This window comes from Manis pentadactyla, chromosome 8, assembly GCF_030020395.1.
Source record: "Manis pentadactyla isolate mManPen7 chromosome 8, mManPen7.hap1, whole genome shotgun sequence".
Taxonomy (NCBI): domain Eukaryota; kingdom Metazoa; phylum Chordata; class Mammalia; order Pholidota; family Manidae; genus Manis; species Manis pentadactyla.
In genome coordinates, this window is record NC_080026.1 from 95,765,455 (window position 1) to 95,785,279 (window position 19,825).

Sequence of the window (19,825 nt, forward strand, 5' to 3'; positions counted from 1 at the left end):
TGGTTGCTGTGGGCGTGGTTACTTCCCTGCTATGGCGGGGCCACACTGGAGGGGGAATGGTTGGGAAGCTGTCACCGTGCAGAGCTTCAGAGCTGCACTGCCACCCAGGGTGTTAGGGAACCCAGAGTTCCCCGGGATTCCCAGCTGCTAGGCTGAGTGTGCTGGGACACTGCCACCCAGCTGTGAGGCCCCTGTCCCTTTGAGACTTTCAAAAAGTACTTGCTTTTCTTTTGTCCCAGGGGCACTGGCTGCGGGGACCCACTTGCAGCTTTCACTGTTCCATTTCCCTGATATCCAGCACCCCACGCACTGTGTGTCTGTGCTCCCAGTGTGGTTGACTAGGGCTGTGTATTTAGCAGTTCTGGGCTCCCACTCCCTCCCTGCTGTGACTCCTCTCCTCCCACCGGGGAGCTGGGGTGGGAGGTATGCTCAGGTCCCACCAGGCCGCAGCTTGTATCTGACCCCCTTTGTGAGGTGCTGAGTTCTTGCAGATGTAGATGTAGCCTGGCTGTTGTACTGTATCTTCTGGTCTCTCTTTTAGGATTAGTTGTATTTGTTGTATTTTCAAAAATATATATGGTTTTGGGAGGAGATTTCTGCTGCCCTACTCATGCCTCCATCTTCACTCCTCCTCTATACATATTCTTTTATGTTCTTCTGTTCTTCCTTCAAATGTCCTTTTTACTGAAGTATAGTTGAAGTGCAATCTCTTTTCATTGCAAGTATACAACACAGTGGTTCAAAAGTTACCCATATTATTAAATCCTTACCCCCAATAGTACAGTTACTATCTGTCAACATAGAAAGATTTTGCAGAATCATTGGCTATATTCTCCATGCTGTAGTAATATCTCCAAGAGCACCTATATTACGATCAAGAATTTTTGCGACCTTCTTTCTCCCACACACCCACTCCAATCCCTCTCCCATGGCAACCACCAGTCATTTCTCAGTGTCTCTGAGTCTATTGCTCTTTTGCTCATTTAATTTTCTTTTGTTTTTGTATTCTACAAATAAGTGAAATTATGTTATTTGTCTTTCTCTGCCTGTTAAATGCCCTCTTCTATGTTAAATACTTGATGCATCATTTAATTCCTTTGGGGATATATATATATATATATATATATATACACACACACACACACATATACACACAACATATGTATTTGTACACACACAAACACAAGTTTCTTAGTGGTCACTTTAGGGGTTATAATATGAACTATATAAACAATCCTAACTAATCACAATCTATTTCACATTGATACTACCTTAATTCTGGTAAAATGTATATATTTGATTGCAGTATAGCTCCATTCTATCATCCTTAATATTTAATGCCAATATTATCACGTAAACTGAGTTCACATATGTTATATATAATCCAATAATATAATTAGTGCTTTATACAACTGTATCTTTCAAGTAAGAGTGAAAATGAAATAAAATACTGTTTTAAAATCTCATCTTAATTTGCATTTCTTCTTGTGAATTCAAGTTAGCAATTAGTGTTATATCCTTTTCAAGTTCAAGGGCTCCTTTAGTATTTCTTGAAAGACAGGTTTGCTAGCAACAATTCTTTTAATATTTACCTGGACAAATATCTATTTTGCCTTCAATTCTGGTAGGTAGTTTTTGCATTCGGCACTTTGAATGTTATCCCACTACAATCTGGATTCCATTGTTTCAGACAAAAAATCAGCTACTAACCATATTGGTGTTCCCTGATAAGTGAGGAGTTGTTTTTCTCTTGTTGAATTAACTATTTTCTCTGTCTTTCAATAGTTCACTATCATACGTATTTTGTAGATCTCTGTATGCTTATCTTACCTGGAATTCTCTGAAATTCTTACATATGTAGATTAATGTTTTCATCCAGCATAGGATGTTTTCATTGTTACTTTATATATCTTTTCTGTCCCTTTCTCTCTTTCCTCTCTTGGGGCTCTCATTACAATTACGTTGGTTGCTCTCTACCAGGATCTCCAATTCAACCAAAGACATCGCTGTGCATGGGTCCTTCACCTGTTGCTTCAAATAATATGAGCACTCTCTTGTGGCAGCAACGTTGATGAGCCTCACAGTCTACCTGCTCTAGGAATCAATATGTTAATGAAGCTAAAGTAGTGGAGTGGAGAAGGGCAGATTTAGGAGTAACCGAAGGGAAGAATGCCTCAAACCCCATAGTTTTCATGCATTAATACTTCTCAGTGTGTGGTTGTCTTTGGTCTATTTTCAGAGAGCTGCAATGGCTTTTTGTCAATTTGTCCAGTTTTATCATTGCTTTTGGGGAGAGAAGATTTGATAACCTACCCACTCAGACATGTGAAATATTTCCTCTCCAATATTTTCTACATATGCTTAAAATTATGATTATATAGTTTTTAAATATTCTGATCATATTGACTTAGTTTTATATCCTGACTTTTCATTTAACAGACTATCACATGCATCTTCTCATGTTTTTAAATTTTTCATAAATATAATTTTAAATGTATGCACAATATTCTTTGATCATAGAGGTATAATAAAAGCAACAGGTAAAAATGTCTGTGTGCCAACTATATCCCTAGTGCTTTACATATTTTATCTCATTTAATATGTAAAACAATTCTAGGACAGGCATTGTCTCCATTTGACTTATGAATAAACTAAAGTTGAAAGAAATTTGGTCACTTGCTCAGTTACCCAGTTGGTAAATGGCAGTTTCAGAATTCAAACTAGAGGCAATCTGACATCAAAGACCATACCCTTTCAATTATGATATACTGGCATGCCTTTTAGATAATCGTGAGTCTGGTTCCAGACCACCTCAATAAAGTGAATATCATGATAAAGTGAGCAAAATGAAGTTTTTGGTTTCCTAGTGCATCTAAAAGTTATGTTTACATGATACTATAGTCTATTAAGTGTGCAAAAGCATTAGGTCTTTAAAAAAGTATATACCTTAATTTAAAAATATGTGATTGCTAAAAAGTAGACCATCATCTGAGCTTTCGATGACTTGTAATCACTGTTCATAGATCACCATAACAAATATAATAATAATGAAAAGTGTGAAATATTGTGATAATTACCCAAATGTGACACACAGACATGAAGTGGAATGCTGTTGAAAAAATAGTGCTGGTAATTGACTTGCTCAACACAGGGCTGCCACAGACCTCAGTTTGTGAAAAAAGGTAATATTTGCAAAGTGCAATAAAGTAAAGCACAATAAAGCAAGGTATGCCTGTAGTGTTTTCTCCTTCAGATTCACCAAGAATATCTTCATGCAGTAAAGTTTGGATATATTCTATTTATTCCCTTAAAGTAGATTCCTAAAAGTAGGAGTACCACGGGAAAGGATGTGTTTTAAACTTCATACTACATACTAAAAATTTCTTTTTGTAGACAGTTGTCACTAATTTGCTCTTCTACCAGCAGAGAATGAGTTATTTTATCACACCTTGCCAACAATAGACATTACAATATTTTAAAGAATTGTCTAATTTTACAGGTAAAATATTTCATTGTTATTTTAATTTGCATTTATTTGATTATATAAATAAGACCAAATGTTTCTTTCTATAGTTATTGGTCATTAGTACTTCTTGTTTTGTTAACTGCTTTTTCATGTACTTTGCCTACTAAAAGAAAAAATTGATGTGTTTTTCTTACTTATTTGATAGTACTTTATATTTTCGGAATAGCAGCCATCTTTCTGATATGTATTCAAATATCTTCCCCAGTTTTTCAGCTATGTTATCATTTTATTTATGGTGACTTCTTCTACATATAGAAGCATTCATTTTTTGGTAATCTAAATATTTTATATCTTCCACTGCTTTCATGCCAAGAAAGTCTTCCTTTAACTCACATCTTTAATTAACAGTCACTCCTATTTGTATAATCTTCACGTTTAATTTATTTTTAAAAATTCATTTGGACTTTGATCTATGTTACATATAACATTTTTGCATTCCTTTCTTCCATTTAACTATCTACAAAACATTGATGATTATCTTTTTTAAGTGATATATATTTCATCATTTTTATTTATAATAATTTACTGAGATGTTCTGTATAACTAAATAGTTAATCTTTAGTGTTTGCTATTATGGATCCCAAAAAGTTTTCATGAAAATGGCATTGTTAATCCTATTAAATTAGTTCCTTAAGATAAATCCTTATAAGTGCATGATTCAAATGATACTTATATATAGAAAGGGTTTACTGCTTAGTTGGTTTGCAAACAGATGGGTCTTTCATGATTCTATTATTGAAAAATAGCTCTCCTAATAATGAGAAATAGCAATATGCTTTTGTTATTATTGTTGTTGTATTTTCCAAAGCCTCACTTCCTCTTAAGAAATGACATAATTGATTTTTGGTTTGAATATATATTATATTATTTCTATATATGTATAAATAGACAGATAGAAAGATAGATGATAGATGATTTTAACATTTTAATACCTAAAAACTGAACAAACCATATTATAGCTCACTAATCAGCACATGGATTTAAATTTTTACATATTTAACATAATAGATTACTTTTATTGTCCTTAAGATTTTTTATCCAACTTTACTGAGGTAAACTTGAAATATAATAACTACATATTTGAAGTATACAATGTGATTAATTCTGACATTATACATGTGAAACCATCAACACAATCAAGATAACATTTCCATCATCCCTAATACTTTCCTCTCATTCTTCTGTAATGCCTCCCCTCCCGTATTCCTGTTCCCAAACAACCACTGATATGTTTACTGTCACTACAGATTATGTTCCTAGAATTGTATTTAAGTGAAATCATATAGTATTTACTCTCTTTTGTCTTGTTTCTTTCATTAGCATAATGCATTTGAGATTCATCCATACTGCATTTATCAATAGTTCATTCCTTTTTATTGCTGAGTAGCATTCCATTATCTAGATATACCTTTCAATTTGTCTTTCTGTTCACCTATTGATGGAGATTAAGGTTACCTGTTTCCAGTTTTTGATTTTTTCATTATCCTAAAGTTTGTAAGGTCCAGTGGCAGAATGACTGAAAGGCTCTGTATTTAACATTCCAGTATATCAACTGGTTCCAAGTATCAGTTACAAAGATGTGTATGCTAAAGATATAAGTAAACATATATGTAAAGGATAAATTAGGATGGTACCTTCTATACAATCTTTCTTACCTTTTCATAGACTGTACTGTCTAGGTAAGGATAAACATGGAAAGCTCCCCGAATTCTCCTCACACCTGGATACAGCAATGGGACCATATTAACATAAGCCACACCATGAAATGAAAGCTGACTTTCATCTTCAGCCTAAAGGAATAAAACCAGAGCACTGTTAATGCTAGCATAAAGTATGGGGCTGACACAACAGTTCAAAGACCTGGCTTTTGGAACTAGCTATAGCTAGTTAGTTGACTTGGGGCCAGTTACATAGATATTTTGGGTCTCCATTTTTTAATCTTCAAAATGAGTTTAACAATACCATGATCACTGAGATGATGCATATAAACAGTGTTATTGAAAATAGTAAAGGCAGTAAGTGGATCAACACATACTCAAATTAATTGATTATTTGTATATGTGTATTGTATGTATATATATGTGTGTGTGTGTGTGTGTGTGTGTATTTTTTTTTTCAACCAAAAAATTTAATTTCACTATGTTGCTTCTTAGGAAAAAGTGAAGCTTTGTTAAACAACAACAACAAAACCTTAAAAGAGAGCAGAAGCTGTGGCTTTTAGCTGCAGTTCAGAGATTAATATGAATGAAAGGGGCCTTACAAATGATCCAGACCAGTGACAACAGACAGGCTTTAACTTATGCCTAAATTCTAATCAAGTGGTGAAGGTGGTTTAGAGTACTGTGTTCAGAAAGATTTTGTGTCCTTAACTGTGTTCAGAAGGAAAAAGTGCTGTAATATCTGCCATATGTGAAGAAGGATAAAAGTTCACCATCATATATTTGCCAAGCTTAACCTCAACTAAACTCTAACTACAAAGATAAAGAACCTGTCAATAAATACATCTGATTGTCTTTTTAATAACTATATGGTTTGCCATAGAAAACTTTTATAAGGCAAAGGTCAATTTAGTCAAAGAAAACACATTTAATTCCCACAAGGTTAAAAGTATTCTCTTTGGTTCCTCAAAAAATTAAAAATAGAAAAACCATTTGACCCAGGAATTCCACTCCCAGGAATTTACCCAAAGAAAAGAAGATCCCTGATTCAAAGCAGCATATGCACCCTTATGTTTATTGCAGCACTACTTACAATAGTCAAGACATAGAAGCAACCTAAGTGTCCATCAATAGATCGATGGATAAAGAAAATGTGGTACATATACATAAAGGAATATTATTCAGCCATAAGAAGAAAATGAATCCTACCATTTGCAACAACATGGATGGAACTAGAGGATATTATGCTCAGTGAAATAAGCCAGGCGGAGAAAGACAAGTACCAAATGATTTCACTCATTTGTGGAGTATAACAACTGAGCAAAACTGAAGGGACCAAACAGCAGCAGACTCACAGACTCCAAAAAGGGACTAGGGATAACCAAAGGGAAGGGGCTGAGAAGGGTGGATGGGAAGGGAGGGAGGGAGAAGGGGATTAAAGGACACTATAATTAGAAATCAGAATATAGGCAGGTCACTGGGAAGGCAGTATATCATGGAGAAGACAAGTAACAACTCTATAGCATCTTACTATGCTGGGAGACAGTGGTGACTGCAATGGGGGTGGTGAGGATTTGATAATATGTGTGAATGTTGAAACCACAATGTTGTTCATGTGAAACCTTCATAGGATTGTGTATAAATGATACTTTAATTAAAAAAAGAAAACATGAAAAAACAGAGTACTCTTTGATTTCATCTATTATAATAATAATTTGAAAATATATTAAAAGTCTTATGTTCATGTGATAACGTTATATTGTTCAGAAATCTAAGGAAAGTTAGCCAATGCTTATTATATATTACAAAGGAAGATGTGGTAACATGGTAGTAGTATTTTTATTATGCAAAACAAAACCTATTTTAAAAATCAATAAAATAATTTAGATACTTGTTAAGTAACTGTTATATACCATGGTAGGCTCTATGGAGGATACATGGTAGTCTTTAACAGGATCCCTACCTCAGAGAGTTTATGAACAAACAAAAAAGACCACACATGCACAAGTAACACAACAGAGAACGTATTCTAGGCTCATCAAAGCTCTATCTTTTCAGAACAGTAGTACACCTATGAATCCTATTACTCTAATTAGCAGGATAAAACATTTTAAGTGGATAAGTCTAAAAGAAATTCAGAAAGATGTATTAGGTTGAACCATATTGCAATATTTAACTACTTCTGACATATAAAATGACTATTTTGTATGGTTTTACCTATGGTAGAATTGTAATGAATGGCTAAAGAGAAATAAGATGCCTAGGAATAAAGCCTAAATAGTTTTTAATGGACAATAGGGGAAAAGGGTGAATAGTCATCCTGATTTGCCAAAGACAAGTCAGTTTCCTGTGACATGAGACTTTCAGTCCTAAAACCAGAAAACTATACAGCGAATCGGGTTAAATTGCTCCCCCTAGGGAGCAGCCACATCAGTTCACATTTTCCTTTAGTATCAGCATTAGGTACAAAATAACAGGTTGGTTTTAACTCAGCATTTCCTTTACAAATGTTTTTAAGTGAACAAATTTCCTTATCAAATTTGGCAGCTTTTCCTTTCGGTGCAGCCATCAGAGGAATTCTTGTGATCTCCACAGGCCAAAATCGGCAATCAGCAATTCGCTTCTGAAAGCTGCAAATCAAGAATCAGCCCATTAGCATTACATGCAAAAATGGGGCTAGAATACTTTAGGTTAGAAGCATTCTCTCTTTTAAAAGGCAATGGAACCAAAATTAAAATTAAAATTAAAAAAATTTAAAAAAAGGTAATGGAATACACAGATTAAAAATTTTTTATTAGGTAGTGGGATTTTTAAACCATCCCAAATCTACTGCCAAATGTACAGCTTACAGAGGCAAACTGTACATTTTTTAGACCAATTTGGCAATATGAATCAAAAGCAAATTTCATCACCTTTGAACCAGAAATTCCACTTCTAGCAACTTATTCTAAATAAATAATCAGAACAGTATACAAACAGTGAAATATAATTATGTCTACTATAAAATTAACCACAGTAGGACTTTCAGGTCAGCTTGGATATGTAAGATCTTTAGGAGTTTGTCACTACTATCCATACAACAAGAAAAAACTGGTCAAACTGAAATCAATGACTTTTCTTAGATACTCCTAAAGGACTAAGTTCATAGGGCAAATCACCACCTGAAATTTTGAGGCACAGTCAAGTACAGAGAATCACAGCTGAGATCTGCTTAGAGACAGCAGAAGCCACTAGAGCCAGTAACTGGTACAAACACTTTAATGGTAATTTTGACCAATTGTTGGAGGCTGACTGTGGACCAGCCAGAGAGCTAAAAATCCTTGAGGGTCCAATTTTAAAGGGTCCCTACACTTTCTTGGGTTTTAAATCAGGGAGCCCCACCAGATTCAGATGAGAAAAATCCCCTTAGGCAGGGGGAAGGGACAAGTAACCATCCTGAATATTGCCCTGGGTGTTCTCCATAGAACAAAAGACCTACTCTTGAAGGGAAACTACTTTACTAGAGCCTTATTTGGCTCAGGGGAAGGGCAGTTAGTCAACTCCAGCCCTATCTAGCCTTCCTGTCTCACATAAAGAGAAGAAGTAAAAAAGGCTATTAAACACTTTGGAAGGTCACAGCACAGGGACTCAAACTCATTAAAATACTGAGATTTAATCACAGGATATAGGACACTTCCCCTCCCCATCAACAGGGTTTCAGTATATTAACAATGGATTATAACTTAAAGGCTGCAAAACACAGACCCTGTTTAAGGAAGAATTCTTAGGCAAACCTAAAGACAACAGGGAAGGAGCTGAAAAAAAAAGGAAACTGAAGCATAAAACCAGCTCCTAGCCAGATGAATATGAAACCTCACACCAAGAAATCTAGTTACTTCATTTCTTATTACCTAGTATACAGTGTCTAGCTTTCAATAAAAAATTACAAGAAATGCTAAAAGGCAAGAAGAAAATATATTCTGAAGAAACAAAGGTATTATAAGAGCTAGACTCTGACATGACACAGATTATGGAATTAAAAGATAGGAACTTAAAAATAACTGTGATTAATATGTTAAGAGCTCTATGGAAAAAGTAGACAACATCCAAGAACAGATGGGTAATGTAAACAGAGAGATGGAAACCCTAAGAAAGAATCAAAAGAATATGCTAGAAATCAAAAACACTGTAACAAAAATGAAGAATTCATTTGATGGGCTTATCAGCAGACTGGACTTGGCTCAGGAAACAATCAGTGAGTTTGAAGAAATGTCAATAAAAACTCCCCAAATGGAAATGGTAAGGAGAAAAAAAATTATAAAAGAATACCCAAGAACTGTGGGACAAATATGAAAGGTCTAACAGGAATATCAGAAGGAAAACAATGAGAGAAAGATGAACAAGAAATATGTAAAGTCATAATGCCTGAGAATTTTACCAAATTAATGACAGACACTGAGACAGGGACCATGGGCTTAGACAGAGTAGGGTGGGGGCCTCTGGAAAAAGTAAGGCAAGATATTTACAGTCAAAGCAATGTAACAATGTAAAGTCCCTATCAAAATTCTGTGTTCAACATCATGCAAAGTCAAGGTCACACTAATTCTCTAGGGTAAAGATACTAGACAAGGAATATAGACACCTTCAGTGAGATTAGTTAAAGGTCAAAAGGCCAGGAGCAACTTGGCTTGGAACATATGAGTGTTCCACAAGGGTGTCTCAGCATAACCTGTGACTTCACTGTAAACAGCCCTAGCAAACAGACAATAACCCAGCCCACCTGGGTGGTACAAGTCCACACCCTAAGCCCTCAGTTCCCAAAAGTCCTCAACTGCCTATAAATCCCCTAGACAACGCAACACCCCGGGCTCTCCTGTCCCCACCTGGCATGAGCCAGGAGTTCTTTCCTCTCACTTTATTTCTAAATAAAAGCCTCTGCCCTGGCTCTCCTATCTTGGGTGTTTGCTAAGTTCATTCTTCAACTCTGCAAACAAGAACCCTGGCATCAACACCAAACTACAGATCCAGGAAGCTCAGAGAACACCAAGCATAATAAATACCAAAGAATCTCCGCCTAGGTGTATCATATTCAAACTGCACAAAAACCAAAGGAAAAAAGAAAATCTTGAAAAAAACCTTACTTACAGAGGAATAAAGATAAGAATTCATTGGACTTCTCTTCAGAAACCATTTAAGAAGAGAATGGAGTGAAATATACAAAGTTTTAAAAGAAACAATCTACCAACCAGAATTCTGTATACAGTGAAAATCCTTCTGTTAGGCAGGAAAATAGATATGAGCAGGGTGGACAGAGAATAAGGTCAGCAAAGCCCCCTAGAAAGAACTCGGTTAGCCAGTTAAAACTAGAAAGCCAGAAAAGACTCAGAGTTAATGAGTTAATCAGTTAAAGCTCAAAAGGTCAGGAGTAGCTTCACCTTGAATGTTTGAATATTCCCCAGATAAAGAAGTATCTGAGCACCACCCATGCCTTCATTGTGCCATTGGAAGATTTACTTTAGCCTGCTAAAAGGCCTAGCTATAAACAGTATAATAAAGGCAGGGAGATCTCACCTTGAAGCCAAAATTGCATTTTTAAAAAACCCAGGAAGTTAAGAAGTAAGACTCTTAATATACTCTTTAGCAAACAAATAACTCTGCCCACCTTGGAGGAAGGGCAGACAGTCTTGATATGCTCCCAAATGAGGAAGCTGCTATTCTGGGAGAGGACGAAAGCAGTAAATTTCTTGTGTTAAGCTAATTTTGCAGAATTACCTAGAAGACTGATAAGAAACTTAATGTCTCATCAAAGATACTTGAGACCACTTAACAAGTCCACACCCGTAGCCCTTTGTCACATTCCTGAAAAAATGCTAAAAGTGGGAACCCCCAACCTTTCAGTGCTCTCCTCTCTCTGAGGTTGTCCGCACTTTCTCTCTAAGTAACTCAAAATAAAACTTTTACTCTGCTTCACTGCTGTGTCTCTGCCCTTCAGCTCTTTGTTGTGACAGGGACAAAAACTGAGAAAAATGTAAGGCTGGAGGCACCGGAGGGAGGGGTGAGCACCTTGGATGAGCTCAGCCCTCACCAAATAAGGAAAAGGAGCAGCAAAGCCCCCAACCCCGGCCTAGTAAGGGAAAGAGACCAACAGATTCCGGCCTGATGACGTGCCAAAATCCCCAGCTGCTGCCCCCTCCCAACCTGGAAAAGGAGTAGTAACTTTCTAGTCCTTTGTCTACTGTAAAGGCCAATGACACGTGCCTTAGGCTAGCCAATTCTCACGCCACTGTAGACCTATGCTCTCCCTCCCCCTAACTTCTCTATAACCTCAGTGCCTGCCCTGCTGGGCATGACTTCTCTGGCCTGTGACTAACCAGACCGGCGAACATCACCCAGGATTGCGCCCTATTAAACTTATGGCTCCTTTGTTGTCTCCTCACCTGGTCATTTTGGCTCAATTTTACCTTACAGAAAATACACAATGCTTCCCCCAACATTTCAAAAGAAAGGAGAAACAACGACTTTTTCAGTCAAACAAAAGTGGAGGGAACTGTAGCCAGTAGACCTGCCTTGCAAGAAAGGCTTCTCTTTCTCTTCAGAGAAAAAGAAAATGATAATGGTCAGAAATTCAGATCTTCATAAAGAAAGGGAGAGAATCAGAGAACAAAATTAATTAAAAATTTTTTCTTTTAATTGATCAAGTAGATACTGATTGTTCAAAATAATAATAGCAATAATATGTCCTTAACAAAATATCAACAAACTAAATCCATACAATATAGCGTACACCGTAATCAAGTGGGGGACCAGAATCATATAGGAAATATATGCTTAGTTTTTCTATAAGTTTAAAAGTGTTCTAAAAAATAGCCTATTACTTGGGGGGATAAAAGAGTTGTTAATTCAGATTATACATATATATTGATCATCCTTTACTTCTCCTCACTCCCTAATCACCAGTGAAGGCAAATTCTGGTGTGCTAAGACCCCCACCCCTTAAGATCCAATCACCAATGACCAGATGGTCGCCCATCCCTTAAGATCCAATCACCAACGCAGAACACACCCTACCCCTATTCCTTAAAAATGCACTTCCTCACCCATGAGCTGCTGCTCCCTCTCTCTGGGGGCAGCCATTTTCTCTTTCAGATAGTAAAATCTTTTGCGTGGGCCCATGTCTCCTGAGTCGTTCTGGAGTAAGGAGGGTTGCAGCAAGATACCCTTTCAACCAGGTCACTGTGACAGGGTCTAGTAGTTACTTACACAATATTAAGTGTCTTGTTCTTTAGTATTTAAATCGTGCTCTTAGTATGGGTGACAATGTGCCCAACAAAAACACTATATCCTCACCGTTTTTGCATCTAGAGATAGCCAATGAGATGTAAATAGTTGTTAGATTCCAGGAAGGTTCTATAAAAGGGGGTAAGACAGCCAGGATCTGTCCTGTTTTATCCATAAACACTCCCCTCTTCCAACTTTCTGCCAGCAATGTGAATGTGATAGGGAAAGATTTATGAGGACAGTGATGTGGGGGTTCTTGTTTGCGGAGTCGAAGAATGAACTGGGCATCAGAGGGGGGAGTGATAGGGAAAGATTTATGAGGACAGCAATCTAGCCTGGGTGGCTCCCCTCTGTCTCGCCCCCCTCCTCAACACAAACAACAACAAAAACACTCCCTTGGTTTCCAGCTCTGCAGAGCATCAGTTCCCAAGGTTCACTCCCTAAACTCCCTCTGCCTTGCCTGCTCGCTTGTTGTGCACATAGAAATGTTACCAATATGGAAGCAGAAAGATATATATTGTTCCTTTTGCCTTGGTTCGGGGCTCAGATTTTTTGGGAGATTACTCCCCTCTGATCCCACCGGTGTGAAATAAAGCCTCAATACTCCAAGATCTCCGAGTGCTGCTTGGTTTTTCCATCAGTGATCCAGTCCAGGTTTTTTCAGCATTTTCCATAACAAATATACAAGCTGGAGCTCCAACACCCACCTTGAATCATAAGACAGACTTATGGATGAAAGGCATGTGTTAAAGAAGGTAAAACAAAAATAAAGACTGGGCATGGATACCAGATAACACTGTGAAGCCACCACACATAACAGCTCTGGACATCTTTTATATGAAAGAGAAATAAGAACCCACCTTGCTAAGCCACCATGATTAGAAGGCTCTGTTGTATTAGGAGAAGTGGTGAAAAAGAGCTTCAGATCACCTCAACTCAAATATAGATAAAATTAACAAAATTAACATTTCTTTCCACCTATAGTCTTTGTTGGTTAGACATACTCCTTTCTTCCTACCTGGCCACTGCAGGAGGATCAAGATAGCAGCGACTTTCTAAGTCCCAAATAATCCTTTTCTTTAAGCACTCTGCTTGGTTCCTAAATTCCTTGTCCTGTAAAATAATAAGAAAAAGACTTCTGTTCTCTCAATGTGCTATGGCTTCATCCTGCTCAACCTTTGGGGCATTCTTTTAATGTATTTGATCATTTTCATTACTACTATAAGTACAACTACAACTGTTAACTACTACCACTATATTAAATTTTAGGGTACTTTACCATTAATAAAGTACTTCAAATAAACTATTTATACTGGCCTCACATCAATCCAATACTAAATGTCAAATAATCACTCACATAATCTCAGTCAGCGAGGCATATTAAAACTATCTGGAAGCTTTAAAAAAGAATTAACACCTGAACAGTGGTATTATTTTAAAAGTAAATTCTTATGTAATTGATCAGGATTAGGGCTTAACCACTGTTGTATTTTTTAAGCTTTCCAGGTGATTCTAAGGAACAGCCAGCTTTGAGAATTAATGATTCAAACTAAAATATAATATCGAATCTAAGTATGTAAAATATCTGATCTAAATGAAAATATAAATCTAAAAACAGTATGAATTTTCACTAATCCTAATGATGATGAAACACACTGCACAATGTTTTCAAATACTGTTAGCCTTATCTCTACAATTTAAAATATTGAGAGTCAGATACTGAAAATAATTCAATGATCCTCATTTTACAAATGATTTTATCAAATGTTTCCACTAATGATTATCAGCTCATTCAAGAAACATTTGCGAGGAGGGGCGGAAGATGACGGCATGAGTAGAGCAGCGGAAATCTCCTCCCAAAACCACATTTATCTATGAAAATATAACAAAGACAACCCTTCCTAGAATAGAGGACACAGGACAATATCCAGACCACATCCGCACCTGAGAGAACCCAGCGCCTCACGAAGGGGGTAAGATACAAGCCCCGGCCCAGCAGGAGCCAAGCACCCAACCCCCCAACTCCTGGCGGGAGAAGAATAGGCAGAGCGGGAGGGAGACGGAGCACAGGACTGCCGAACACCCAGCCCCAGCCATCCAGGCCAGAGTGCAGGGCCCTGTATACAAGGAAAACAGGGCAGCAAGAACAATGAGCGGGCACCGGTGGCCTAGCGACGGAGGACACCAGAAAAGTTAGCGACCATTTTTTTTTTTTTCTGTTTTGTTATGGCGAGCGCTTTTTGGAAGTCTTAAAGGGATAGGGACCCCAACACTAGGGAAACAGGGCAGCAAGTCCGGTAAGCAGATGCCTGAGGCTGGCGCTGGAGAATAAAGAAAAACGAGTGGCCACCTTTTTTTTTTTTTTTAATCAAAAAAAAAATTTTTTTTTTAATTAAAATTTTTTTTTTTATAGTCATTGTTTTGTTTTGGCGGGTGCTTTTTGGAAGTCTTAAAGGGGCAGGGTGAGACACTTAATCCAGAGGTAGGGAATCCGGGGATCTCTGGGCACCCTAACACCTGGGCTGCAGGAGATAAAAAGCCTCCAGGCCGCTCCCCCTTCAACGCGACTCCACCACTTTGGAGCAGAGGCCCGAACCAAGCCACGCCCACAGCAACAGCGGAGATAAACTCCATAGGAGGCGGGCAGGAAGCAGAAACCCTGTCTGCGCACAGCTGCCCAGCACAAGCCACTAGAGGTCGCTGTTCTCCCAGGAGAGAAGGGCCACAAACCAACAAGAAGGGAAGTTCTTCCAGCCGTCACTAGTCCCAGCTCTGCAAACTATTCCTATCACCATGAAAAGGCAAAGCTACAGGCCGACAAAGATCACAGAGACAACACCAGAGAAGGAGACAGACCTAACCAGTCTTCCTGAAAAAGAATTCAAAATAAGAATCATAAACATGCTGACAGAGATGCAGAGAAATACGCAAGAGAAATGGGATGAAGTCCGGAAGGAGATCACAGATGCCAGAAAGGAGATTGCAGAAATGAAACAAACTCTGGAAGGGTTTATAAGCAGAATGGAGAGAATGCAAGAGGCCATTGATGGAATTGAAATCAGAGAACAGGAACACATAGAAGCTGACATAGAGAGAGATAAAAGGATCTCCAGGAATGAAACAATGTTAAGAGAACTGTGTGACCAATCCAAAAGGAACAATATCCGTATTATAGGGGTTCCAGAAGAAGAAGAGAGAGGAAAAGAGATGGAAAGAATCTTAGAAGAAATAATTCCTGAAAACTTCCCCAAACTGGGGGAGGAAATAATCAAACAGAACACAGAAATACACAGAACCCCCAACAGAAAGGATCCAAGGAGGACAACACCAAGACACATAATAATTAAAATGGCAAAGATCAAGGACAAAGAAAGAGTCTTAAAGGCAGCTAGAAAGAAAAAGGTCACCTATAAAGGAAAACCCATCAGGCTAACATCAGACTTCTCGACAGAAACCCTACAGGCCAGAAGAGAATGGCATGATATATTTAATACAATGAACCAGAAGGGCCTTGAACCAAGGATACTGTATCCAGCACGACTATCATTCAAATATGATGGTGGGATTAAACAATTCCCAGACAAACAAAAGCTGAGGGAATTTGCTTCCCACAAACCACCTCTACAGAACATCTTACAGGGACTGCTCTAGATGGGAGCACTCCTAGAAAGAGCACAGCACAAAACACCCAACATATGAAGAATCGAGGAGGAGGAATAAGAAGGGAGAGAAGAAAAGAATCTCCAGACAGTGTATATAACAGCTCAATAAGCGAGCTAAGTTAGGCAGTAAGATACTAAAGAAGCTAACCTTGAACCTTTGGTAACCACGAATTTAAAGCCTGCAATGGCAGTAAGTACATATCTTTCAATAGTCACCCTAAATGTTAATGGGCTGAATGCACCAATCAAAAGACATAGAGTAATAGAATGGATAAAAAAGCAAGACCCATCTATATGCTGCTTACAAGAAACTCACCTCAAACCCAAAGACATGTACAGACTAAAAGTCAAGGGATGGAAAAACATATTTCAAGCAAACAACAGCGAGAAGAAAGCAGGGGTTGCAGTACTAATATCAGACAAAATAGACTTCAAAACAAAGAAAGTAACAAGACATAAAGAAGGACACTACATAATGATAAAGGGCTCAGTCCAACAAGAGGATATAACCATTCTAAATATATATGCACCCAACACAGGAGCAACAGCATATGTGAAACAAATACTAACAGAACTAAAGGGGGATATAGACTGCAATGCATTCATTCTGGGAGACTTCAACACACCACTCACCCCAAAGGACAGATCCACTCGGCAGAAAATAAGTAAGGACACTGAAGCACTGAACAACACAGTAGAGCAGATGGACCTAGTACACATCTATAGAACTCTACATCCAAAAGCAACAGGATATACATTCTTCTGAAGTCCACATGGAACATTCTCCAGAATAGACCACATACTAGGCCACAAAAAGAGCCTCAGAAAATTCCAAAAGATTGAAATCCTACCAACCAACTTTTCAGACCACAAAGGCATAAAACTAGAAATAACGTGTACAAAGAAAGCAAAGAGGCTCACAAACACACGGAGGCTTAACAACACGCTCCTAAATAATCAATGGATCACTGACCAAATCAAAATGGAGATCCAGCAATATATGGAAACAAATGACAACAACAACACTAAGCCCCAACTTCTGTGGGACACAGCAAAAGCAGTCTTAAGAGGAAAGTATATAGCAATCCAAGCATATTTAAAAAAGGAAGAGCAATCCCAAATGAATGGTCTAATGTTACAATTATTGAAATTGGATAAAGAAGAACAGATGAGGCCTAAAGTCAGCAGAAGGAGGGACATAATAAATATCAGAGAAGAAATAAATAAAATTGAGAAGAATAAAACAATAGCAAAAACAATGAAACCAAGAGCTGGTTCTTCGAGAAAATAAACAAAATAGATAAGCCTCTAGCCAGACTTATTAAGAAGAAAAGAGAGTCAATACAAATCAACAGTATCAGAAACGAGAAAGGAAAAATCACGACAGACCCCACAGAAATACAAAGAATTATTAGAGAATACTATGAAAACCTATATGCTAACAAGCTGGGAAACCTAGGAGAAATGGACAACTTCCTAGAAAAATACAACCTTCCACGATTGACCCAGAAAGAAACAGAAAATCTAAACAGACCAATTACCAGCAATGAAATTGAAGCCGTAATCAAAAAACTACCAAAGAACAAAACCCCCGGGCCAGATGGATTTACCTCGGAATTTTATCAGACATACAAGGAAGACATAATACCCATTCTCCTTAGAGTTTTCCAAAAAATAGAGGAGGAGGGGATACTCCCAAACTTATTCTATGAAGCTAACATCACCCTAATACCAAAACCAGGCAAAGACCCCACCAAAAAAGAAAACTACAGACCAATATCCCTGATGAACGTAGATGCAAAAATACTCAACAAAATATTAGCAAACCGAATTCAAAAATACATCAAAAGGATCATACACCATGACCAAGTGGGATTCATCCCAGGGATGCAAGGATGGCACAACATTCGAAAGTCCATCAACATCATCCACCACATCAACAAAAAGAAAGACAAAAACCACATGATCATCTCCATAGATGCTGAAAAAGCATTTGACAAAGTTCAACATCCATTCATGATAAAAACTCTCAGCAAAATGGGAATAGAGGGCAAGTACCTCAACATAATAAAGGCCATCTATGATAAACCCACAGCCAACATTATATTGAACAGCGAGAAGCTGAAAGCATTTCTTCTGAGATCGGGAACTAGACAGGGATGCCCACTCTCTCCACTGTTATTTAACATAGTACTGGAGGTCCTAGCCACGGCAATCAGACAAAACAAAGAAATACAAGGAATCCAGATTGGTAAAGAAGAAGTTAAACTGTCACTATTTGCAGATGACATGATACTGTACATAAAAAACCCTAAAGACTCCACCCCAAAACTACTAGAACTGATATCGGAATACAGCAAAGTTGCAGCATACAAAATCAACACACAGAAATCTGCGGCTTTCCTATACACTAACAATGAACCAACAGAAAGAGAAATCAGGAAAACAACTCCATTCACAATTGCATAAAAAAAAAAATACCTAGGAATAAACCTAACCAAGGAAGTGAAAGACTTATACTCTGAAAACTACAAGTCACTCTTAAGAGAAATTAAAGGGGACACTAACAGATGGAAACTCATCCCATGCTCGTGGCTAGGAAGAATTAATATCGTCATAATGGCCATCCTGCCCAAAGCAATATACAGATTTGATGCAATCCCTATGAAACTACCAGCAACATTCTTCAATGAACTGGAACAAATAATTCAAAAATTCATATGGAAATACCAAAGACCCCAAATAGCCAAAGCAATCCTGAGAAAGAAGAATAAAGTAGGGGGGATCTCACTCCCCAACTTCAAGCTCTACTATAAAGCCATAGTAATCAAGACAATTTGGTACTGGCACAAGAGCAGAGCCACAGACCAATGGAACAGACTAGAGAATCCAGACATTAACCCAGACATATATGATCAATTAATATTTGATAAAGGAGCCATGGACATACAATGGCAAAATGACAGTCTCTTCAACAGATGGTGCTGGCAAAACTGGACAGCTACATGTAGGAGAATGAAACTGGACCATTGTCTAACCCCATATACAAAAGTAAACTCAAAATGGATCAAAGACCTGAATGTAAGTCATGAAACCATTAAACTCTTGGAAGAAAACATAGGCAAAAACCTCTTAGACATAAACATGAGTGACCTCTTCTTGAACATATCTCCCCGGGCAAGGAAAACAACAGCAAAAATGAGTAAGTGGGACTATATTAAGCTGAAAAGCTTCTGTACAGCAAAAGACACCATCAACAGAACAAGAAGGATCCCTACAGTATGGGAGAATATATTTGAAAATGACACATCCAATAAAGGCTTGACATCCAGAATATATAAAGAGCTCACACGCCTCAACAAACAAAAAACAAATAACCCAATTAAAAAATGGGCAGAGGAACTGAACAGACAGTTCTCCAAAAAAGAAATACAGATGGCCAACAGACACATGAAAAGATGCTCCACATCGCTAATTATCAGAGAAATACAAATTAAAACTACAATGAGGTATCACCTCACACCAGTAAGGATGGCTGCCATCCAAAAGACAAATAACAACAAATGTTGGCAAGGCTGTGGAGAAAGGGGAACCCTCCTACACTGCTGGTGGGAATGTAAGTTAGTTCAACCATTGTGGAAAGCAGTATGGAGGTACATCAAAACGCTCAAAACAGACCTACCATTTGACCCAGGAATTGCACTCCTAGGAATTTACGCTAA

General features: G+C 37.7%; 1 protein-coding gene across 1 annotated transcript in view; it reads right to left on the reverse strand.

The window, feature by feature from the left end:
- The window catches only part of CFAP70 (cilia and flagella associated protein 70), a 175,136-nt gene that overhangs the window by 92,373 nt on the left and 62,938 nt on the right, over positions 1-19,825 (reverse strand). The window contains exons 7-9 of the mRNA XM_057505972.1: positions 13,460-13,554; positions 7,708-7,814; positions 5,182-5,309 (exon numbers count right to left, since the gene is read on the reverse strand). Of these exons, the coding sequence (XP_057361955.1) occupies positions 5,182-5,309; positions 7,708-7,814; positions 13,460-13,554 (330 nt within the window). The remainder of the gene's footprint in view (positions 1-5,181; positions 5,310-7,707; positions 7,815-13,459; positions 13,555-19,825) is intronic.